Source organism: Oncorhynchus kisutch, linkage group LG23, assembly GCF_002021735.2.
Source record: "Oncorhynchus kisutch isolate 150728-3 linkage group LG23, Okis_V2, whole genome shotgun sequence".
Taxonomy (NCBI): Eukaryota; Metazoa; Chordata; class Actinopteri; order Salmoniformes; family Salmonidae; genus Oncorhynchus; species Oncorhynchus kisutch.
In genome coordinates, this window is record NC_034196.2 from 35,458,330 (window position 1) to 35,484,227 (window position 25,898).

The 25,898-nt window shown below is 44.4% G+C and overlaps 1 protein-coding gene across 2 annotated transcripts in view; it reads right to left on the reverse strand.

Annotated features, from left to right (window-relative positions):
* eeig1b (estrogen-induced osteoclastogenesis regulator 1b) overlaps nucleotides 1-25,898 on the reverse strand; it is a 68,134-nt gene that overhangs the window by 5,016 nt on the left and 37,220 nt on the right. For both annotated transcript variants that reach the window (XM_020457939.2, XM_020457938.2), the window contains exons 3-9: nucleotides 12,780-12,900; nucleotides 11,798-11,827; nucleotides 3,747-3,863; nucleotides 3,255-3,301; nucleotides 2,745-2,917; nucleotides 2,435-2,539; nucleotides 1,777-2,023 (exon numbers count right to left, since the gene is read on the reverse strand). In XM_020457939.2, coding sequence (XP_020313528.1) covers nucleotides 1,777-2,023; nucleotides 2,435-2,539; nucleotides 2,745-2,917; nucleotides 3,255-3,301; nucleotides 3,747-3,863; nucleotides 11,798-11,827; nucleotides 12,780-12,900 — 840 coding nt within the window. The remainder of the gene's footprint in view (nucleotides 1-1,776; nucleotides 2,024-2,434; nucleotides 2,540-2,744; nucleotides 2,918-3,254; nucleotides 3,302-3,746; nucleotides 3,864-11,797; nucleotides 11,828-12,779; nucleotides 12,901-25,898) is intronic.

Here is a 25,898-nt window from a genome sequence, read left to right on the forward strand (position 1 = left end):
AAGGTAGGGTTGGTATACAGAAGAGAGCCCTATTTGGTAAAAGACCAAGTCGAATTGCTGCAAAGAAACCACTACTAAAGGACACAAATAATAATAAGAGATTTGCTTGGGCCAAGAAACATGAGCAATGGACATTAGACTGGTGGAAATCTGTCCTTTGGTCTGATGAGTCCAAATTTGAGATTTTTGATTCTAACCACCGTGTCTTTGTGAGACGCAGAGTGGGTGAACGGATGATCTCTGCATGTGTGGTTCCCACCGTGAAGCATGGAGGAGGAGGTGTGATGGTGTGGGGTTGCTTTGCAGGTGACACTGTCAGTGATTTATTTAGAATTCAAGGCACACTTAACCAGCATGGCTACCACAGCATTCTGCAGCGATACACCATCCCATCTAGTTTGAGTTTAGAGGGACTATCATTTGATTTTCAACAGGACAATTACCCAAAACACACCTCCAGGCTGTGTAAGGGCTATTTGACCAAGAAGGAGAGTGAAGGAGTGCTGTATCAGATGGCCTGGCCTCCACAATCACCCGACCTCAACCCAATTGAGATGGTTTGGGATGAGTTGGACCGCAGAGTGAAGGAAAAGCAGCCAACAAGTGCTCAGCATATGTGGGAACTCCTTCAAGACTGTTGGAAAAGCATTCCAGGTGACTACCTCATGAAGCTGGTTGAGAAAATGCCAAGAGTGAGCAAACCTGTCATCAAATCAAATGGTGGCTACTTTGAAGAATCTAACATATATTTTTCTGCCTACTACATGATTCCATATGTGTTATTTCATAGTGTTTATGTCTTCACTATTATTCTACAATGTAGAAAATGTAGAAAAACCCTTGAATGAGTAGGTGTGTCCAAACTTTTGACTGGTACTGTATATACATTGAGTGTACAAATATACATTGAGTGTACAAAACATTAAGAACACCTGCTCTTTCCATGACAGACTGACCAGGTGAATCCAGGTGAAAGCTATGATCCCTTATTGATGTCATCTGTTAAATCCACTTCAATCAGCGTAGATGAAGGGAAGGAGACAGGTTAAAGAAGGATGTTTAAGCCTTAAAACATTTGAGACATGGATTATGTATGTGTACGATTCAGGGGGTGAATGGGCAAGACAAAATATTTAAGTGCCTTTTGAATGGGGGATAGTAGCAGGTGCCAGGCGCACCGGTTTGTGTCAAGAACTGAAACTGAACTGCAGTTTCACACTCAACAGTTTTCCGTGTGTCTCAAGAATGTTTCACCACCCAAAGGACATCCAGCCAACTTGACACAACTGTGGGAAGCATTGGAGTGAACATGGGCCAGCATCCCTGTGGAATGCTTTCGACACATTGTAGAGTCCATGCCCTGATGAATTGAGGCTGTTCTGAGGGCAAAAATGGGGGTGCAACTCCATGTTAGGAATGTGTTCTTAATGTTTTGTAAAATCAGTGTATATGTGTGGTGTGTGTGTTTTTATAAACTGGGTGGTTCGAGTCGTGAATGCTGTTTGGCTGACCACCGTGGTATATTAGACCGTATACCGCAGGTATGACAAAACATGGCTTTGTGGTATATGGCCAATATACCACTCCTAAGGGCTGTATCCAGGCACTCGGCGTTGCATCGTACTTAAGAAGTGTGGTATATTGGCCATATACCACACCCCCTCGGGCCTTATTGCTTAAATATGTGTGTGTGTGTGTGTGTGTGTCTGTGTATATTTGTGTGTGTGTCCGTGTATATTTGTGTGTGTGTGTGTGTGTGTGTGTGCTGCAGCTTGCCTGGAGGGTCTGTTGGAGAGCAGGATGGGCCGCGGTGGCCGCGGGGGTCTCTCACACTTGGTGCCAGGCTCTCCGGTTGTCTGGGGGTCTGCTGCAAGGGGGTGGGGGTTGGCGAGGGCGTGTGCATGTGCGTGGGGGGTCTGGGTGGGGGTGGCCAGGCCCCCAGAAGTGCTACTGCTTGTGGAGGTGTTACGCCGGTGTGTGAGGTCTGTTAGGCTGGAGGAGCGAGAGTGCTCCGTACTGTACCCTGGAGGAGAGGGGAGGATGGGAAGACATACAAGTCAATTATATACACACACACACACACATGGGGTTATCATATAACCCCATGCCAGACTTGATATTATTTGTCCATAATGATCGTCCCCCGTCATGAAATCTTTTAGATCAAATCACTGGAACCTAATTGAGTTGGTCCAGGGCTAAGATATCATCTATGGGCGAATGGAGACCCTGACTTGAGTAGCTATGGCCCCGTGTCAAAATGCTCCAGTGCGAAGTTTCCTCTAGGTACAGATCTAGGATAAACTTCCCCTAAACCTAACCTTGACCATTAGTGGGGAAAATGCAAAACAGACCCAATATCAGCGCCTAGGGGCAGCTTCACTCATCTCCTACCAACATACACAACATGGCAATCCAAAAGAGGCTGACTGACCTGATATCTTGCTCTGCTGGCTGGCATAGCTGGAGTTCCGGGAGTGTCCTATGTGGAAGACCTCATCTGGGCTGGGTAGGCTCTGCTCCAACTGCTCGGGTAGACCTGGAGCCACAACACAACACACAGGATGTTAGCTTTCTGCGGCACAGAATTACACTTTTTCACAAAATACACAGTAGCATGTTACAAATGGCACCCCATATAGACAACACAGTAGTCAACTGAAATAACAATCAAATGAAATAGATACAAATAAATCATCATGTGTAAACAGTCAGCTGTGATTGGGTGTGATTGTCTGTTGTACCAGAGTTGAGGGGAGCTGAGGGGAGTCTGGGTTTGAGGGGCCGTCCTGATGATGTCCTGATGACGCCCCCTGGGGGAGGGTTTGAGTTGGCATCGGTGCCCTCGCCTTTACAGTCCAGCTGCAGGGAGGGGTCCTGGCCCGGGATCGAGATGGACTTGGCTGTGCTGGGGGGCCTAGAAGGTCAAAGGTCATTGTGTAATTAAGTTCAAAGTAAGCATTGAAAACACAGATTTATTAAGTAATATTTGATCATATTTGTCACAGCAGAACTAAACAACCATGGGTACTAAAAGAGAATGAAAAGTACTAAGTTGACAAAGGTTAAGAAAACCAAAGTTTGAATGAGAGTGAGAGGAGGAAATCTTGTAGAATTAGGTCAATGGTAGAGCACCTATCAGTGTTCCTTGTAGTGACTTAAAGCAACAAAATAATCTATTTTAGACTCTATTTCGCAAGCTACGTTGATGGTATACATTTTGGCCAAGAGGTGGCGCCAGAGGTCCAACTCACGTTTTGAAGCAAGGATCCCCCGACAAAAGTGTAATTCCAATAGTAACCTAGAAAAAATTGTAATAACGTTATCATCATCAACATAATCACCATCAACATCATTGTATATTGTTACAACAAAACACTGCAGCCTTTGTAGTAGAATAACTACTGTTCACTTCCTCAGTGTAATACAATGTTTCTATGGTCAAATGAAAGTATGTATGGTATGTGAGTAAGCTCTATAAAAGAGTCAGGTTAGAAATAAGCCAATAGAGGGGCCCCTGACAATATCTTTCTATTCATCCATCAGATAACCATTTAGGGCCCCTGCAAATACCTATCCAATGCCTAGTGGGAAGGAAAACTGTTTATTCAACCTGAACCATTCCTGAACAAGTCTCAACATGGTCTTGCTCTCTGGGTTTCGCCACCACGTGTACAAAGGACACATCTTTGCACATGGGGTTTCGATAAGCTCATGTGAACGTGTGAGTTTTTGTGTGTAGTTACCTTGAGAATGGAGTTGTCCTGACGAGTGTTCTTAGTGTCGTAGCCCTCGAGGATACAGCAGCGCACAGTGGAGCCTGAGCCAGCAAACTCCGCCATGTTGAGGTCAGCAAAGCCCAGCTGGAGAGAGAGAGACAGAGAGAGAGAGAGAGAGTGACAGAGAGAGAGAGTGATAGAGAGATGATGTTAACAAATATGTTTGATGAAAACTGTGTACCATGGTCAGGTGTTAACACACCTGGTCCCCATTGTAATAAGGCATGTTTTATTTCAGTGTGTGTCTCCCCCTGTCCCCTAGCCCTCTCCCTCCTCTCTCCCCACCCCCTCTCTCTTTCACTACTGTCTCTCCCCCTGTCCCCTAGCCCTCTCCCTCTTACCCTTTCCTCCTTATTCAAAAATGTATTAAATAGTTTTTTTCCCTTATCAATCTACACACAATACCCCATAACGATAAAGCAAAAACTGGTTCAGACCCTTTACTCAGTACTTTGTTGAAGCAACTTTGGCAGCTATTACAGCCTCGAGTCGTCTTGCGGTATGATGCTACAAGCTTGGTACACCTGTATTTGGGAGGTTTCTCCCATTCTTCACTGCAGATCCTCTCAAGCTCTGTCAGGTTGGATGGGGAGCATTGCTGCACAGCTATTTTCAGGTCTCTTTAGAGATGTTCGATCAGGTTCAAGTCCGGGCTCTGGGTGGGCCTCTCAAGGGCATTCAGAGACTTGTCCCGAAGCCACTCCTGCATTGTCTTGGCTGTGTGCTTATGGTCGTTGTCCTGTTGAAAGGTGAACCTTTGCACCAGTCTGAGGTCCTGAGCACTCTGGAGCAGGTTTTCATCAAGAATCTCTCTGTACCTGAGTCTCCCAGTCCCTGCTGCTGAAAAACATCCCCACAGCATGATGTTGCCACCACCATGCATCACTGTAGGGATGGTGCCAGGTTTCCTCCAGACGTGACGCTTGTCATTCAGGCCAAAGAGTTCAATCTTGGTTTCATCAGACCAAAGAATCTTATTTCTCATGGTCTGAGAGTCTTTAGGTGCCTTTCGGAAAACTCGGGCTGTCATGTGCCTTTTACTGAGGAGTGGCCACTCTACCATAAAGGCCTGATTGGTGGAGTGCTGCAGAGATGGTTGTCCTTCTGGAAGGTTCTCCCATCTCCACAGAGGAACTCTGGAGCTCTGTCAGAGTGACCATGGGGTTCTTGGTTGCCTCCCTGATCAAGGCCCTTCTCCCCCAATTGCTCAGTTTGGCCGGGCGGTCAGCTGGTTCCAAACTTCTTCCATTTAAGAACGATGGAGGCCACTGTGTTCTTGGGGACCTTCAATGCTGCAGAAATGTTTTAGTACCCTTCCCCAGACCTGTGCCTCGACACAATCCTGTCTCGGAGCGCTACGGACAATTCCTTCGACCTCATGGCTTGGTTTTTGCTCTGACATGCACTGTCAACTGTGGGACCTTATATCGAGAGGTGTGTGCCTTTCCAAATCATGTCCAATCAATTGAATTTACCACATGTGGACTCCAATAATGTTGTAGAAACATCTAAAGGATGATCAATGGAAACAGGATGCACCTGAGCTCAATTTCGAGTCTCATAGCAAAGGGTCTGAATTCTTATGTAAATAAGGTATTTCTGTTTTGCAAAATTTTCTAAAAACCTGTTTACGCTTTGTCATTATGGGTTATTGTGTGTAGATTTCTGAGGATTTTAAAAAATGTAATCCATTTTAGAATAAGGCTGTAACGTAACAACCTGGAAAAAGTCAAGGGGTGTGAATACTTTCCGAAGGCACTGTATGCCATAACATAATATGTGACCAGCCAGTGAAACCATTGCTGACCAGGTACGGTGCTGTTGTACCCTTGGTTCAACTAAGAGACAATTACAGCAGGATTTCAATAGCATATTTTTTTTAACTTATAGTTGTTGTCTTCTGTATAAATTAGTTTAGCGTTCAGGATTCCACTCACTCAATTCTCGCTACAATCTTAATCAATCTCCAAACTGCTCCAGAAAATGTCCCAGAGGTCTTTATAATAACGTAAATATTTAATAATAATAGTTTATTAACTTAAAGGGATGTTCCACTCCATAGATAAAAATCTAATCAAAGTTTATTTGTCACGTACACAGATGAGCAGATGTTTAAGCAGGTGCAGCGAAATGCTTGTGTTTCTAGCTCCAGCAGTGCAGTCAATGTCTAACAGTACCTTGCTAGAAACAAAGTATGTCGGCGCCATCTTGTAAGCTTACATACAAAATGGCTGGATCAATAAATGCAGATGCAAACATTGTGACAGCTTTCACAACCATTACACAGACAAACTCAACCTTGGGTAAACATAACTTTTTAGGCTGTTGCCCTGACAACATAGAGCCTTTGAAGTCACATGACTCTCTCTCTTGTGACATAATTACACAATTAAGGCACCATGGTCCCTTATGAGACCACATCAGACACTGTTAAACCAGATACCATGATAGAAACTTCATTGTTAGTCCTTTTCTAGGCCTTGGTTTTATAGTGTAAGATAACTCAAACCTAGTCTATTAAAGACATGTATTTGAGTTGTTAGGTGTCATAGCTTGCCAGAAGCTCCCGAGTGGCACAGCTGTCTAAGGCACTGCATCTCGTTGCAAGAGGTGTCAAATACTATTTTACAATGACAGCCTACCCCGGCGACGCTGGGCCAATTGTGCACCGCCCTATAGGACTCCCAATCACGGCTGGATGTGATACAGCCTGGTTCAAATCCAGGCTCTATCACATCCAGCCGTGATTGGGAGTCCTATAGGGCGGTGCACAATTGGCCCCAGCGTCGCCGGGGTAGGCTGTCATTGTAAAATAATATTTGTTCTTAACTGACTTGCCTAGTTAAATAAAATAAGATGTTATTATTGGTAATGTCATGCTCATTATGACGGTGTAAAGTTATCTTTATGACAGGCATATACAGTGGGTGGGTGGCAGCAAAGCCCATCAGTTACACATTATGTCCACGTTTTACCACTTTACACATGGTCAGTAATGGTCATTATTGTTACAGGTAAGTGTGAGTCACTCCTGTTTGAGGACACATTTGGTGACCAAGTGACCCCTGGGAAAGACCACTGGTAGATCATAAAGTTTCGAGCAAAAAGCAGCTTTAAAACTAGAGAGGAAGCTTAATGCAATCACACACACACACACTCACAATATGTTTTGTCCAGCAACATGGTCAAGACACCATATGATTGTGTCGGTTGTGGTTCGGCTGACTAATGGTTACCAGTAAAAGAAGTGCAGTGTTGCTTTTTTTCCCCTTTCTTTTTTATATCCCCAGACTTCTGCTTTCGGGGGCTATAATCAAACAGCCTCGCCGGTCAACTAAACTGAGTCGCACTAGAATCTCCATATTATCCTACTCCTTCCTTTTATGTGGTCAGAAGACAAGGTTTCAAAGCACACGTGCAGATCAGAAAACCTTGTCTTATTCTATCCATTTTCATTCACAAACTGTAAGCGGGGTCCCTTCCCACAGCCACTATATCTCTGACAGACACTGGGGTGGAGTGCCATGTGTCTGGCACGCAAGACTGTTAGTTAGTTGGGACGACATCGGCCTGTACTATTGAGAGGAAGAAGGACTGGACAAACACATCAGAAGACCGAGAACTAGTAGACCTTTTCTATAGTACTTCCTCTTGTCCCTATGTCCCTCTGTGTCAAACTCCTACAGGCCTGAAGAGGTCAAAGACCCTCTATCCTCCCATGCCACATGCCCTCTCTCTGTCTCTCACTTTCTCTCCTGTTCTTTCAGCTGACTCAGCGGACTTTCCGGTGCAGTGCCTTCTTCCTGGATGAACGGGGTCAGCAAATATGGAGGAAACGAGAGGGACAGGGAAGCACTAGCCCAATGATAACATCCAGCCAGCCTTAACACACACACACACACACACACACACTTCCTTCTCTAATGGGTGACCATGTCGTCACACTTTCCTCTTCCATAAAGAAACTGGTGTCATAAAGACTTGAAGGCCACCAGTCACATGCCTTGTCAATAAGCAGCACTAGAATCACTAGAATCATGTGTGGCCTCTACGCTGTCTCTTTACACTATGAGTACTTCATAGTTCCCTTGCACTGTTATCAACATCAAAAAGGACAATCTGTTTCCCAACTAAATCTTGTGAGGCAAGAGACTAAATGCAGAACTTCTTCTAAGGCACAAGTCTACACACTTTGAAGAGGCTATTACCATGTGTCAGTCATTTCTAGAAACCCAAAGGACCTATAAAGCAATGTTTTATTTACAAGCAAGCATCATTTTTTGTTTGTGTGTGGGGGTACACCTTCCCATTCTAAATCAACAAATATGGTAGCTTAATGGCTTAAACATGTTTTTACCATTATTATAACATTGTGCCACCAGTAGCAATAGTAACAACAATGACGATTACACCAACGAGACATTTTTGGTCAATTCGATTTTTTCTTAGATTTGAGCATTTGTGGCCTCCATTTAAGGTCATAAATCTTTAAAAATATATATATATCCTAAAGTGATATGATTAATAATTTTGCCCACAATGTTATTTCCCTTCATTTAAATTGATTAACTTTGTATTTAGACATCAAATTATCAATGGAATCCTCAAATTTATGGCATAGTAAAAGGTGTGATTAGCTAATAATTATAGATCCCATGACAACAGTTTGCTACTGGAGAGAATGCTCAAGGTCCTTGTATATCTTTGTAATAAGTTATTTTCAAGGCGGTAACACCAATAACATAAAACTGAGGGACACACTATACTAGTAAATAAAATAGTTATTTATTAATAGCCTTGTTATTTTTTATCAATACAATATATTAAATACATTTTTCACTTTCTAGCATTCAAAATAATAGCTAGATAACTTTAAATCCCCCAAACATGTCACGACAACTCTACACATCACTACTGAGACAAGACCATTTGCTTTCCCTAAGCACTTTAAACAATGCATAAACATAAGGTTTTGCAGTATAAAGGACTTGCATTATGTTGTATTATTGATAATCATTTCGACATAAACAAAAAGGTGTATGATCTGTAACTGCTTGTCATTAGAGTGTTTCATGGCTGCAAAGGCAAGGTAAGGAGATGCAAAGGCAAGGTAAGGAGATGCAAAGGCAAGGTAAGGAGATGCAAAGGCAAGGTAAGGAGATGCAAAGGCAAGGTAAGGAGATGCAAAGGCAAGGTAAGGAGATGCAAAGGCAAGGTAAGGAAATGCAAAGGCAAGGTAAGGAGATGCAAAGGCAAGGTAAGGAGATGCAAAGGCAAGGTAAGGAGATGCAAAGGCAAGGTAAGGAGATGCAAAGGCAAGGTAAGGAGATGCAAAGGCAAGGTAAGGAGATGCAAAGGCAAGGTAAAGAAATGCAAAGGCAAGGTAAGGAGATGCAAAGGCAAGGTAAGGAGATGCAAAGGCAAGGTAAGGAGATGCAAAGGCAAGGTAAGGAAATGCAAAGGCAAGGTAAGGAAATGCAAAGGCAAGGTAAGGAAATGCAAAGGCAAGGTAAGGAAATGCAAAGGCAAGGTAAGGAAATGCAAAGGCAAGGTAAGGAAATGCAAAGGCAAGGTAAGGAAATGCAAAGGCAAGGTAAGGAGATGCAAAGGCAAGGTAAGGAGATGCAAAGGCAAGGTAAAGAAATGCAAAGGCAAGGTAAGGAGATGCAAAGGCAAGGTAAGGAGATGCAAAGGCAAGGTAAGGAGATGCAAAGGCAAGGTAAGGAAATGCAAAGGCAAGGTAAGGAAATGCAAAGGCAAGGTAAGGAAATGCAAAGGCAAGGTAAGGAAATGCAAAGGCAAGGTAAGGAAATGCAAAGGCAAGGTAAGGAAATGCAAAGGCAAGGTAAGGAGATGCAAAGGCAAGGTAAGGAGATGCAAAGGCAAGGTAAGGAAATGCAAAGGCAAGGTAAGGAAATGCAAAGGCAAGGTAAGGAGATGCAAAGGCAAGGTAAGGAGATGCAAAGGCAAGGTAAGGAGATGCAAAGGCAAGGTAAGGAGATGCAAAGGCAAGGTAAGGAAATGCAAAGGCAAGGTAAGGAGATGCAAAGGCAAGGTAAGGAGATGCAAAGGCAAGCAAAGGCAAGGTAAGGAGATGCAAAGGCAAGGTAAGGAAATGCAAAGGCAAGGTAAGGAGATGCAAAGGCAAGGTAAGGAAATGCAAAGGCAAGGTAAGGAAATGCAAAGGCAAGGTAAGGAGATGCAAAGGCAAGGTAAGGAAATGCAAAGGCAAGGTAAGGAGATGCAAAGGCAAGGTAAGGAGATGCAAAGGCAAGGTAAGGAGATGCAAAGGCAAGGTAAGGAGATGCAAAGGCAAGGTAAGGAGATGCAAAGGCAAGGTAAGGAGATGCAAAGGCAAGGTAAAGAAATGCAAAGGCAAGGTAAGGAAATGCAAAGGCAAGGTAAGGAGATGCAAAGGCAAGGTAAGGAGATGCAAAGGCAAGGTAAGGAAATGCAAAGGCAAGGTAAGGAGATGCAAAGGCAAGGTAAGGAAATGCAAAGGCAAGGTAAGGAAATGCAAAGGCAAGGGAAGGAAATGCAAAGGCAAGGTAAGGAAATGCTACCACAATTTAAGGATGACCCTAACGCTAAAGTCGTGATCTTGACAAACTTAACAGTGAGAGATGACCATGAAAACACACAAGACTGATGGCTATAGCTATGTTCAACAAGTATATTATTCTACTGGCTTTATCTAGCTCTAGTTACGATATTCTACCTTGCCTCACTGGCTTGCTAGCTCGATAATCATGTGACAACATGTTTGTTAACTTGCATGAGCTCCATTTAAAGTTGCATGTGATCGTAGCCACTGCTAGGCAAATGAAGAGGTTTCTGATGACGAACTGCGCGTGCAACTTTTAATGACACATCTGGGAAATGGGTCTATTGGTAATGGTCCACCAGGTGACCAATCACTGACTGGGTCACACCTAACAACTTAGGTCAGGGTCACACCCGACTGGGTCACACCTAAAAACTTAGGTCACTGGGTCACACCTAAAAACTTAGGTCAGGGTCACACCTAAAAACTTAGGTCAGGGTCACACCTGACTGGGTCACACCTAAAAACTGGGGTCAGGGTCACACCTGACTGGGTCACACCTAAAAACTGAGGTCAGGGTCACACCTGACTGGGTCACACCTAAAAACTGATGTCAGGGTCACACCTGACTGGGTCACACCTAAAAACTTAGGTCAGGGTCACACCTGACTGGGTCACACCTAAAAACTTAGGTCAGGGTCACACCTGACTGGGTCACACCTAAAAACTTAGGTCAGGGTCACTGAAGAGCTAAAAGGTTTCTTCACACAGTTTACTGTCAACTAGTGGAAACACTATAAACCACAAACACTACAGCTGGAAAAGCAGTAAGGAAGGAAAAAAGTTGTCCACGTCACTGCACTGTTTTCCCCACCTTCCCCAAAAGTCCCATCCTGTGTCACAAGGCTTTGTCACATGTACGTCATACTAGTTGGCTTGAGCTATGGACCCAATTCCCTTTTACATGACTTTAACCACTGTTATTGGGGCTATAAAATGTACTGTATCACACACACACACTGACTCATCTGCTCCAGATATACTGTACATATGGTGTATGTTTTTGGTTTACACTATCCTTGTGGGGACCAGAAGTCCTCACAAGGACAGTAAAACAAGCACAATTGCTATTTTAGGCTCAGGGGTTACAATTAGGGTTAGGGTTAGCATTAGAGTTAGGCTTAGGGGTTATGGGAATCAATTGTTTGGTACCCACAAGGATAGTAAAACACGTGTGTGTGTGTGTGTGTGTGTGTGTGTGTGTGTGTGTGTGTGTGTGTGTGTGTGTGTGTGTGTGTGTGTGTGTGTGTGTGTGTGTGTGTGTGTGTGTGTGTGTGTGTGTGTGTGTGTGTGTGTGTGTGTGTGTGTGTGTGTGTGTGTGTGTGTGTGTGTGTCAACTGTACAGAAATGCCCAACAGGGAAACCAAACAACATTAGTAGAGGCATGCTAAAAGAGGACATTTTTTAGTCTTACCTTTGAAAACGTCTTTCCTCCTTTGAGCTCCTGCAGTGACAAGAAGAAGTGGATGAAATGCATGAAGCACAAACACTTTCTTTCCTTCTATAGTCTATTATTGTACATAAAGTTAAGCAGCTAGAATTCATATTTCAAGTGATTTCTAACACGAGGAGACTAAATAAAACAAAGGAAAAATCATTTTTTAACAGTTTGATTATAAATGATCATGTTAAGCTTGTCATGCTCAATAGTATTACAGAATGTGGCTTTAACAGTGACCACTTGTATGCGACACTGTTGGAATCATAGAGTCCCCACTCCCTACAGATAAACTGATCTGAGATCTGAGGACTCCATGTCATAATAGCAGATATGCAGCTGTGTGATTATAGCCATGCCCTGATCTCCAGTTAGCCGCTACTGATACATGTAAGGGAAATGTTACGCAATCCCATATTTGCTGATACCATGGTAACGAGAGGAGTAATATAACTAGCATTGTAAACAACAAGCAACAAAAGAGTCCATAGACAGATCTAAGCTGTCTGCAACAGTGTGTAGATTTGGGAATGGGACCTAAGGGAACTAATCATATTTCAGACATTGAAAAACACCTGCCAAGGTTGATCCAGTGTGTAGGTGTGTGAAAGGTGTAGGAAGGTCTCATTCAGTTACATCAGAGTTAGAGGTAAAAGGTTAGGGAGTAGGCTTACATTACCACAGAATGCCTTATACATGAGTAATTATAGATCAATTACCTTGTATCTGGTAATAAGGTACCTATGACACACTTTTGAGGCAGAGAGAGAACTTGGGCAATGACAAGCGGTGAGGAAAAAGATGCCCAAAATAACTAACCATTTTAAAAAGACAGGACACAAGGCAACTTTTTCTCACTGAGTAGGTTGTTCTCACTGAGTAGAAAATGTCACCTGTAGAGTATCATCATTAGGCACTGTAAAATACTATAGCAGGGGTTGATGGGAGATGTAGTTACCTTGCGTACAGAGACCCTGCAGATGCAGGGGTCCAGGACTCCAGTGGTGGGACTGGCACTCATCTTACAGATGAAGGAGAACTTCTTCTTCCAACGAACACAGTTCTGTTGGACCTCCTCCCTACAGACAAAGAGAGAGAGAGAGACAGAGAGAGAGAGGGGGGAGATGGTTAGGGTCATTCATCATCATCAATAAATTTTTTGGGTCATCATAATTGACATCATTGAAGTCATCACCACTACCATCAACATTATAATTTTCCTGATTACTATATTTATCATCATGATCTTCATCATCCTCAACATTAACATTATCTTCATCAATCATTATTCTTTTACCATTATAATTAGCAATATTGTCCGTTTCTGGAGCTGTGTTTATGGCCACCCTCTGGCAAAAGCTTATTGTACAGTAATCAAGACCCATGACCAAAAGCACAGCAAATGAAAACCACCTGCTTTGCTGTTGTAAAGGGACTATTACACACTTCAGATACATTATCCTGCCAAATATAGAGTTCTGCTGCGTGGAAAGCCCCTTACTTTTAATGTTGAATGCTACTGCCTCCAACTGCTAAGTAAAGATTGAAACCTAAAGTCAGATTCCACACAACTTAAAGTGCATGCGTGTGACTGTTCAAGTGTGTCTCTGGTCACTAAGTGAGCTTTTACGTAACTAAACGCCTCGGGGCTCAGGGCTTCTAAGAATCCTTTTCCCATCCTCTCTCTTTCTCTCTCTCCCTCTCTGTCTCTCCTTCCCTCTCTCTCTAAAGTCCTTCCTGTTGAGCCATGCCCACAGACAAACAGCTACAGTGTAGAGGCAGCCAGCCAGTGGAAAATCACTGCATTGTAGTCCTGCCTCAATGCCCATCGGTTTGTACAGGGGCCTTGAGAAAGCCAGAGGACAGTGGCTGCGTTCCAATACTCTTAAATGGCCTCCTTTCTTTTATGATCTCTTTATCACGGGTGATGTGAAACAACTGGATAGGTTGAAACAATGTTGCTTTCATCTGCCAAGAGGAGACGAGGGCTGTGTTCCGAATCGGGTACCACCTGTTTAGTACTTGCATACTGCATGAGTATGCACTTTCTCAACTATCACGACTACAAGTACATACTACTTTTAATAATATTTAGCATGTTAATATTTTGTTTTCCTGCAAACAATAATGAGTCGTTAGGTCGTCCCCGTGTCGTCACAAAATGGTCGCCTAAAGCTGTCGGGATGTTGTGTCATGGTCCCCTGGAGGTTTTGTCTGCTTCCTGGTTTGTCCTGGGGACATCGCCGAGGATGTTTTTAGGACCCAGAGAACGTTCCCTTGGGACCATCATACAACGTCTTAAGGACTAGTAAAATGAAAGTCCTGAAAATATCCTAAAAAAGGTCCTGACACGGTTCTCAGTGACGTCCAGCTAACTTACAGGGAACTACACAAACATCCCCCAGAGAACGTCCCCTTAGATTGTTCTCAGAACGTCAGTGGGATAACATCGCACCAACACTTTGTATATTGTTTTTGCTAGCCCCTATGCTTTCCTTTAACGATGGGATATAACATGTAAAATAAACACATCCTGGATAGTGTGCAACTGTCTCATACTAGTTTTTTCCGGCAAATGTGCCGTGTCTTTCTCAGAACAGCTCCCACTCCTTCTATTCCCAGAAGAACCCTGGAGGTCAGATAAGACTCCGTCCTCAGTCGTCAATCTCAGCTGTCAATCACAAATCAATTAGTTCCCCAGTGAATCAGATGCTGAGATAACAGGCGAGCTGCTGAGGTTGCCCTCTGCCTTATTGGTGCCGCTCTCTTTTTATTTCATTCTCTCCATCTGAGTCACTGCAGCAGAACATGAAAGTGGGTCAGTGTGTCCTTTTCTCACTCCACAAACACACATACAGTACACACATGCATCCTTAGGCAGACTGTAGTGCCCGGTTTATATTATGCTCAGAGAGAGAGAGAGAGAGAGAGAGAGATAACTGAAACCTACTTTGCAGATCAACCTTTGAACACAGTCTGTCATCCCAGTCATAAGACATGTTGTTAAGGGAATGGGTGCAGCAGGACATGTTGTTAAGGGAATGGGTGCAGCAGGACATGTTGTTAAGGAAATGGGTGCAGCAGGACATGTTGTTATGGGGACGGGGTGCAGCAGGACATGTTGTTATGGGGACATGGTGCAGCAGGACATGTTGTTATGGGAATGGGTGCAGCAGGACATGTTGTTAAGGGAATGGGTGCAGCAGGACATGTTGTTATGGGAATGGGTGCAGCAGGACATGTTGTTATGTGAATGGGTGCAGCAGGACATGTTGTTATGGGAATGGGTGCAGCAGGACATGTTGTTATGTGAATGGGTGCAGCAGGACATGTTGTTAAGGGAATGGGTGCAGCAGGACATGTTAAGGGAATGGGTGCAGCAGGACATGTTAAGGGAATGGGTGCAGCAGGACATGTTGTTAAGGAAATGGGTGCAGCAGGACATGTTGTTATGGGGACGGGGTGCAGCAGGACATGTTGTTATGGGAATGGGTGCAGCAGGACATGTTGTTATGGGAATGGGTGCAGCAGGACATGTTGTTATGGGAATGGGTGCAGCAGGACATGTTGTTATGGGGACGGGGTGCAGCAGGACATGTTGTTATGGGAATGGGTGCAGCAGGGCATGTTGTTATGGGAATGGGTGCAGCAGGGCATGTTGCTATGGGAATGGGTGCAGCAGGACATGTTGTTATGGGGACGGGGTGCAGCAGGACATGTTGTTATGGGAATGGGTGCAGCAGGACATGTTGTTATGGGGACGGGGTGCAGCAGGACATGTTGTTATGGGAATGGGTGCAGCAGGACATGTTGTTATGGGGACGGGGTGCAGCAGGACATGTTGTTATGGGAATGGGTGCAGCAGGACATGTTGTTATGTGAATGGGTGCAGCAGGACATGTTGTTATGGGAATGGGTGCAGCAGGACATGTTGTTATGGGAATGGGTGCAGCAGGGCATGTTGTTATGGGAATGGGTGCAGCAGGACATGTTGTTATGGGAATGGGTGCAGCAGGACATGTTGTTATGGGGACGGGGTGCAGCAGGACATGTTGTTATGGGGACGGGGTGCAGCAGGACATGTTGTTATGGGGACGGGGTGCAGCAGGACATGTTGTTATGGGAATGGGTGCAGCAGGACATGTTGTTATGGGAATGGGTGCAGCAGGACATGTTGTTATGGGGACGGGGTGCAGAAGGACATGTTGTTATGGGAATGGGTGCAGCAGGGCATGTTGTTATGGGAATGGGTGCAGCAGGGCATGTTGTTATGGGAATGGGTGCAGCAGGGCATGTTTTTATGGGGACGGGGTGCAGCAGGACATGTTGTTATGGGAATGGGTGCAGCAGGACATGTTGTTATGGGGACGGGGTGCAGCAGGACATGTTGTTATGGGAATGGGTGCAGCAGGACATGTTGTTATGGGGACGGGGTGCAGCAGGACATGTTGTTATGGGAATGGGTGCAGCAGGACATGTTGTTATGTGAATGGGTGCAGCAGGACATGTTGTTATGGGAATGGGTGCAGCAGGACATGTTGTTATGGGAATGGGTGCAGCAGGGCATGTTGTTATGGGAATGGGTGCAGCAGGACATGTTGTTATGGGAATGGGTGCAGCAGGACATGTTGTTATGGGAATGGGTGCAGCAGGGCTGTCTAGAGCACTGAGTCAAAACACCTCACTGCAGTCCCTTCAAGACCAAACTGAGCAGCCATGAGAAGAAGAAAAATAATATGAGTCAAGTAACACACATTACAGCATCTATTTCTAAAAGACTTTCCTATGACACTGGTTTCATAAACCAGGGAGAAGTGGGTTTCACCTTCTTCTCCAGTGTCAACTTCACGTATGACTATTAACACACTGATTCAGAGGGTGATTACTGTAAATTCTTTACATTTGAGTTGTTTAGCAGAAGCACTTATGTTCAGATAGCTAGGTGAGACAACCACATCACAGTCGTGGTGAGCACAGTTATCAGCAAAGTCAGTGCTGATAGGAAAAGACAAGTGCAAATCTTTTTGTGTGTATTTTTTAATAATATTTTTTGGGGGCGGGGGGGCTGACTGAGATGTCTTATTTAAAGTGTAACTCACAGCGTTTGAACTATTTTCCAGATATGAAAAAAAACAGACAATCATAATATCATAGATTAGATAGATTATATTTGGATCAAAATTCCATGACGTACAGTAAGCCATTGTTGGCAGAATAGATGATTGCAGTTCAATGCATGAGTAATATAATTCACCAATACATTTCTTGGTAGTCCAAAAAATATTGTTATCAGGTTGTAAATCACAGCTGGCCTGGTACATTGTTTGCTGCATCCATTCGGGATGCGCTGTCAGTTTCAATGACTCAATATTTTGGACAAAAACGGATTAATATCACTAAGGCTTGGAATGTACATTCCAAGCCTTACTAGCAAGGGTAATGATCACAAGTCAGTCATACCGTGGCTAATAGGCTATTTATTTAGCAAGCTAAAAACACAGAGCCATTAGACAGAACATTAGATAACTAGCTAGCTAGCTTCTGGGAGGATGCCATGTAATTAGAGGAGTGAGTGAGTGACCAATTTTCGTTCCCCTCATATCGTTTTTCGGTGGCTACAGCTAGAGACGCAGGTGTCATTTGGTTAGCTAGCAAGAAATGTGAACCGCTTTGCTAGCTAGCTATGCTGAAATTGAACGACTGTTATCCAGTTAGCATATCTCCTACATTCGTAAATTCACTCTGGCTATATACTCTCATCTGAGTGTGCCAGAGTGCAGAATATCTGATGAATTTATGAACGTGCAACAAACGCTGAATATGACCGTTCTCAGTAAATAGTGAAGTGTGCGCTCTGAACGCTCAGAAAGAGAAAACCCTCTGTATTTACCAACATACAATCTGACAACACAATTTACGAACAAACCCTTAGTTGTCAATTAAATGTACTGAGTGGGAGCTGACCTCTCGTAGGGGTGGGAAGAATGGAGAGAGCAAGAGACCAAAGGTGGCAAAACGGACTGCTCAGGTTGGGATGTAGGGTTTGACCATAGGCTAAAATTGTGTTTAGTCCTGTACAGGGCAGTTAACCATGTTTACTGACCCCTGTAAACTAGCACTCCCTATGAAACTGAGCAAACAATTGGAGGTATGCAACAAACACCAACACATCACCTTTAACTATTGAATCCTTTCAGATCAGTAGTCATGAATCACAGTAGAGGAGGAAAAGAGTATTGGTGCTACACTCCCAATCTGACAACAAGGGTATATCCATACAGAGGCCACACTTTTTATCAGAAAATGTTAACTTTCACTACTTCCTCCACTTTGCCAGAAATGGCTCTGAACTATATGTTTCTTGTTCATTAATAGTGAGTGAGGTTTTGTGGTCAGCGAGGCCTTTTCCACTTTTTTGGAGGGTGTCTGTCTCTCTTGCTCAATCTTCCTCTATTTTATCTTCCTCTCTTAACTTTATTCTGCCCTCCGACAGACAGACAGACAGACAGACAGACAGACAGACAGACAGACAGACAGACAGACAGACAGACAGACAGACAGATACAGTGAGACAGTGAGCCCAGATGTAAAACATATATTTGTTTTTCTAAAAAGGTAATTCATCAGTTTTTGTCAGTTTTGTGACTCAGTGTATGTGTGTATATGTTCGTGGGTTTGCATGCATTTTCACAACACTAATTCCAGTGACCTCATCTTAAAATAATGAAACAAACAGTGGGGTAAATTACCATTTTCCAGGTGTGTTTGCATGAGGCAGTTTTGTTGTCATGGTAACAATAAAACATGCACCTGCCTGAGCAGTTTCGTGTATGATGTCACAAGCCAACACTGTGATATCACCTGCATCATACGGAACCAGAGCTTGGAAGGCCATGGAAACAATCAGAAACATTCTCGAATTCCACATTCTAAATTAGCCAGATTCAACATTCCCTTCATAACCACCTAAATCTTCTGAGAAGACCTGTTGTTTTTGAAACATTCTGAAAATCTAGCAACAATACTAGTGGAATTCACTATTCACTAGCAACAATGCTAGTGGAATTCACTATTCACTAGCAACAATGCTAGTGGAATTCACTATTCACTAGCAACAATGCTAGTGGAATTCAATATGGTTCCGCGTGTTGTGCACTTTAATTTTTTTATTTAACCTGTTATTAACCTTTATTTAAACTAGGGACTTTGTGCCTGACTAATAGGAGTTTGACTTGGACTATGACTCTGGCTTCGAGTCCAACTTTGACTCAGAGGAAGAAGATGGGCCCAGAGAGGTCGGTCACTTCATCCAGCCTAGACGTCCCCCTGGCCTCCAGAGCCCTAGTGGCCAGGAACCATGGCGTTGTCCCAAGGGCTGAGCTGGAACAGGCAGTGGCCCAGGCTAGGCAGGCAGTAGCTCCTGTGGCCCTGGAGGTCATGCAAGACACTTGTTGTGTGCCTGTTTCTGTGGTATCTGGGGTGGTTGGGAGCAGAGTAAAAGACACATTTCCAAGTACTATTCTACTCCATGCCTCTATAGTGTCAAAGGCCTGCTTTAGCAGAGCTGTAGAATCAGCCACTTCTAGCCTCCCTGGAGTCTTTTCAGCCAGAAGACAAGCCCCTCCAAGAGGACGAGAGCATCAGAGGACTGACACCTGACTCACCTCTAGAGTTACCATCACCTGATAGAGGCCCGGGGAATCTGACCCCTGACCCTCAACTGATCCAATCTGCTGCCAGCTAGAGGGCAACCCTCTGAAGAGGAGGAAGTATGAAGAGGACAGTGTGCTAGCCCCAAGTGTCTCGCGGAAAAGGACCCGAGAAGAATAAGACCATAGCCCGGGAACCTCCGACTGCATCGATCCAAAGAGACCAGTGAGGAGAGTGACTCGACTCAATCGAAGTCAACCAATCTAAACCAAACGTTGCTGTTGTTGAGTGTTAAGTGTAGCATTTGTTATTGCACATAGAGTGGAAATAAACACATTTCTTTTTTGGGGGGTCCTTGTGTTCCTTATAACTTAAAATAGGATTTTGATGATTGCTCATTGAGCAATGTCAAAGCAATGAATATTGTAGTTACAACACACAGAAACACAAACACACAAATTAATATGAAAAGGTTAAAAATCCGGCAGCAGTGGGAATAGCAGGGCGGAAGGAGGGAGTCTGTAGAAATTAGATGCACAATCGCACGCACACACACATTAACACACACACGCACACACACAGCACAGATCTGCTGACGTGGCCGTGCGATCCAGTAGGTCTGCTGCACTCACTGGGGACAAACCAGCTCCCGGAGAGGGGAAAGAGTTTACACACGGATGACCAAAGGCACATACACAAATGGGTGAACACACACACACATACTTTACAGTTCGCAAGAAAGACCCATACCGCATAACACAATGTACAGTAAGTACCTCTATTAGAGGTCAACAGTACATAGAAACCAAGCTGCATGTGCTGTGGAACACAGACACGCAAACAAAAACACACACAGACACGTGGGCACCCAAATACAGATGGAACACATCTGTCTTCAATCTCAGCTGCCAAAATTTAAAAGCTCATGATAGATTCCAGGGAACATCTGGATGGAATGGAGAAAGAGAGAGGGAGGGAGAGAGGGAGGGAGGAAGAGGGGGATAGATGGAGACAGAGAGAGAAGGAGAGGGGGAGAAAGAGAGAGAGAGGTCACCCACAGCACATGGCCTACAACAGAGCCTGAACCTGCTAGAGCAGTACTGCCAGATCTGGGCCTTGGCAGTGAAACCCCAAAAATACTAAAATAATGATTTTCCAGAGAAGATCCAGATCAAAGTTCTCAATTGGTACAAAATATATAGAGTACTGCACACACTAGTACTTAGGGTTAAAATTAAGCTCAACTGGACACCTTCATGATGCAGTGAATGAACTGAGAGAGAAAGCACGCTGGGCATTCTACGCCATTAAAAAGCTAATTCAAATTGAAATACCTATTACAATTTGGCTAAAACGAATTGAATATGTCATTGAACCAATTGCACTTCATGGCAGTGAGATGTGGGGTCCACTTGCAAAACATTGAAACCCTGAATGCAGAGTTCTGTAAGATTCCCCTACATGTCCAGAGGAAAACTACAAACAATGCATGCAGGGCAGAATTAGGCCAATATCCACTAATAATAAAAACTCAAAAAAGAGCAATGAAGTTTTGGAAACATCTAAAATACAGCGACCCCCTCTCATATCATTTCCAAGCCCTGCAATACCAAGAGCTGAGCGAAGAAAAGAGTCCCCTCATCCAGCTGGTCCGGGGGCTGAGTTCACAAACCTGTTCTACTAACACACTGAAGCCTCAGGACCAGAACATCCAATCAATCAGAATAAACCAAATTACAACACAGTCAAAACAAAACTACATTGCTTATTGGGAAACACAAGCAAAATGCAGTACTATCTGGTCCTAAATCGACAGTACACCATGGCAAACTATTTGACCATGGTTACTGATCAAAACCTTAGAAAAATCTTGACAAAGTACAGGCTCAGTGAGCACAGCCTTGCCATTGAGAAGGGTAGACACAGGAAAACCTGGCTCCCTGTAGAGGAAAGGCTGTGCAACCACTGCACAACAGCAGAACCTGAGATGGAGCTGCATTTCCTGACAAAATGTGAAAAATATAAAACAATTAGAGCGTGTCATTTCCCCAACTTTGAAACGGTGTAAATATCCAAAATAAGCTTTGGCAATATGTACATTGTTACGTCATGCCAATAAAGCAAATGGAATTGAATTAAATTGAGAGGGAGGGAGAGAGAGAGACAGAGAGAGAGAGACAGAGAGAGAGAGACAGAGAGAGGGAGAGAGAGAGACACAGAGAGAGAGACAGAGAGAGTGAGAGAAGGAGAGGGGGAGAAGGAGAGGGAGAGAGAGAGAGACAGAGAGAGAGATACAGAGAGAGCGAGAGAAGGAGAGGGAGAGAGAGAGAGAGAGACAGAGAGAGAGATACAGAGAGAGTGATACAGAGAGAGAGAGACAGAGAGAGTGAGAGAAGGAGAGGGAGAGAAGGAGAGGGAGAGAGAGAGAGAGAGAGATACAGAGAGAGCGAGAGAAGGAGAGGGAGAGAGAGAGAGAGAGAGACAGAGAGAGAGATACAGAGAGAGAGAGACAGAGAGAGTGAGAGAAGGAGAGGGAGAGAAGGAGAGGGAGAGAGAGAGACAGAGAGAGAGATACAGAGAGAGCGAGAGAAGGAGAGGGAGAGAGAGAGAGAGAGACAGAGAGAGAGATACACAGAGAGTGATACAGAGAGAGTGAGAGAAGGAGAGGGAGAGAGAGAGACAGAGAGAGAGATACAGAGAGAGCGAGAGAAGGAGAGGGAGAGAGAGAGAGAGAGAGAGAGAGAGGAGGGGAGAGAGAGAGGAGGGGAGAGAGAGAGGAGGGGGAGAGAGAGAGAGAGAGAGGAGGGGAGAGAGAGAGGAGGGGGAGAGAGAGTAATTGTTATTTTCTAGTATTATTATTATTGTTATTATAGTAGTGGTACGGGTAGTAGGGGTGATGGTAACTATAGCAGTTTAATGATGGTGGTGGTAGTACTAGTAGTAATGATGATGGTAGTTGTAGTACTGATGTAATAGTGAGGATGACAGTTAGTTATAGTAAATTATTAATTGTTTCAAGTTCCATGTTTAGACTTTTATCATCCCTATTATTTATTCTGTTTCTACTATTGACTGTTACCATTTTATTGTTGTTATTTTTTGTATTTTTTTTGTATTATGATTTACTACCATTTTATATTATTATTCATTATTTTATTACAATGTATATTGTATACATTGTTTGCTTTGGCAATATTGACGCAATGTTTTTCATGCCAATAAAGCAATTTGAATTAGAATTTGCGAGAGGGGAGAGGGGGGGAGAGAGGGAGAGAGAGAGGGGAGGAGGGAGAGAGAGAGAGGGGAGGAGAGAGAGAGAGAGAGAGAGAGAAGAGAGAGAGAGAAAGAGAGAGAGGGAGAAGAGAGAGAGAGGGGAGGAGGGAGAGAGAGAGAGAGAGAGAGAGAGAGAGGGGAGGAGAGAGGGAGAAGAGAGAGAAATAGAGAGGGAGAGAGAAGGGGAGGAGGGAGAGAGAGAGAGGGGAGGAGAGAGAGAGAGAGAGGAGGGAGAGGGGAGGATGAGAGAGAGAGGGGGAGGGAGAGAGAGAGAGCAGTGGAGGGGGAGAGAGAGTAAGAAGAGAGTGAGAGAGAGAGAGAGAGCAGGGGAGGGAGAGAGAGTGAGAGAGAGAGAGAGAGAGAGAGAGAGAAGAGAGAGAGAGAGAGAGAGAGAGAGAGAGAGAGAGACAGACAGACAGACAGAGTACAGTAAGAGAGTGGTTAATATATCTGAAGATACATATGCATGCAACACACCTGGAAAATGGTCATTTACCCCACTGTTTGTTTCATTGTTTTAAGATGAGGTCACTGAATTAGTGTAGTGAAAATACATGCAACCCACGAACATATACACACATACACTGAGTCACAAGTTTACATTGCCTCTCATTAACAATTCTGAGAAGTTCCTTCAACGGTAACCAGAGCCAGATGAAGACATGATAAAAACCGAACGGGCAGATAGGAAATCATGTTCTCACACATCACCCAAACATCTGCTGAACACCCAGCCAACCTTTAGCTGGGGTGTATTCAATGAGGTGAACGTTGTGTATTATGTGTAATGTTGAGCCCTTCTGAAAAAGAGCCCTGGAATCATTCCAAGAGATAGGGTTGTCACTAGTTACTGGTTACCACAGCCACAAATGGCTAAACCCTGCCTATTTCAACAATTTATTTTCTTAAAATCTGATTTTAAACCTAACCCTAACCTTAACCACACTCTTAAACCTTATGACTATCCCTAACCTTAATTTCCCCCCCAATATAGGCCATGTTGACTTTGTGGCTGTGGTAACTAGTGACAACCAAGCGATAGAGGAAGAAGGGAAAGGAAGAGACCTACTATCCTCAAACGTGATTGGAAGAGAACCATGTGGGGGCGTGAATGAATAATTCAAAGGCTTTCTGTCCATGTTGAAAAACAGGAAAGGTAACAGGAACACAACACATGGTAGTACTGTGGAACGATGACTCATGTATCTCTTTAGGCTTCTGCATCCTTCTGTTCACACAGGACAAAATGAGTGGTGGATGGAGAGAGAGAAAGACTGAAAAGTAGAGGAGCGTGACCTGCTTCTTTCCCATGCTCCTTTGACCCTCTTCATTTTCTGACAGTTCATAGTTCTTCAAGTTAACAGACCCTCTTATCCACAGCGACTTACAGGAGCAATTAGGGCTAAGTGCCTGCTCAAGGGCACATTGACAGATTGTTCACCTAGTGGGCTCAGGGTTTCGAACCAATTATATTTTGGTTATGGGCCCAACGCTCTTAAAACCACTTAAGCACTTTTCCAGGAACCACTTCAGTTCCAGTTCCAATCTCTACTCCAACTCTCACTTGATAGTTATTGTTGGGATCATCTAAACGACTCGGACAGGTGTTCATATACACAGGGAGCGGAGAGCACGCGCCTTGACACGAACACCATGCAGACATGCTAGCTATGTAGCTTGAGTAAGTGCTAAAGCATGCTAGAAAAAACACTGCCAGCCACGCTCACTGATAGTCACTACTGACAGCACGGTTATAGTGCACTCCTAATCCTGACCTGACCTGACCATACCATAAAATACCAGGTGTCACACACACATGCATGTACGCACGTGCGCATGCACACACACACACACCTGCCAAAAGAATGTGTCAGTTTGTCCAATAAAAGCAGGAAGTGAATGTGTGTGTCTGTCAGAAAGAAAAAGAGAGAGACAGTGAGGGAGAGACAGTGAAGGTGAGACAGTGAGGGAGAGACAGTGAGGGAGAGACAGTGAGAGAGAGACAGTGAGGGAGAGACAGTGAGAGAGACAGTGAGGGAGAGACAGTGAGGGAGAGACAGTGAGAGAGAGACAGTGAGGGAGAGACAGTGAGGGAGAGACAGTGAGGGAGAGACAGTGAGAGAGACAGTGAGGGAGAGACAGTGAGGGAGAGAGTGAGAGAGAGACAGTGAGAGAGAGACAGTGAGGGAGAGACAGTGAGAGAGAGACAGTGAGGGAGAGACAGTGAGAGAGAGACAGTGAGGGAGAGACAGTGGGGGAGAGACAGTGAGGGAGAGACAGTGAGGGAGAGACAGTGAGGGAGACAGTGAGGGAGAGACAGTGAGGGAGAGAGTGAGAGAGAGACAGTGAGGGAGAGACAGTGAGGGAGACAGTGAGGGAGAGACAGTGAGGGAGAGACAGTGAGGGAGAGAGTGAGAGAGAGACAGTGAGGGAGAGACAGTGAGAGAGAGACAGTGAGAGAGAGACAGTGAGGGAGAGACAGTGAGGGAGAGACAGTGAGAGAGAGACAGTGAGGGAGAGACAGTGAGAGAGAGACAGTGAGGGAGAGACAGTGAGGGAGAGACAGTGAGGGAGACAGTTGAGGGAGAGAGTGAGAGAGAGACAGTGAGGGAGAGAGTGAGAGAGAGACAGTGAGGGAGAGACAGTGAGAGAGAGACAGTGAGGGAGAGACAGTGAGGGAGAGACAGTGAGTGTGTAGGAAGGAGTGGTTATACTGTAGTCATTACTCCTCAAATGTTTACAGTTCAACGTGGCACAGGACTCTTCCTGAGAACTCGTTGGTAAAAGGCAGCCTTGGGACATCTCCCTACATTTCCCTATTGTATCATATTTTCTTCCATCTGTTCACAATAAAATACCCACTTTTTTTTCAACTTCACCAAAGTAAACATCTGGCCAGTAATAATGACTATGGCTTTTTCACCCTCTCCTTCTCCCTTCTCCTCGTCCCTCCTCCCCTTTCCTTTTGCTCAATTTACCCCAACGTCCCCCCAAGGGGTTTGGCAGGATTAGAAGAATAGAGAATGGGACAGAGAGAGAGGGAAGGTTTTGAAACCATGAGTTCTCTGCACGAGCCTATCATGTCTGCTCAAAGTAGATATACTGTACTGTAAATGTTTGGCACTGAATTTTCTGAAGCACAGAATAGAAAAAA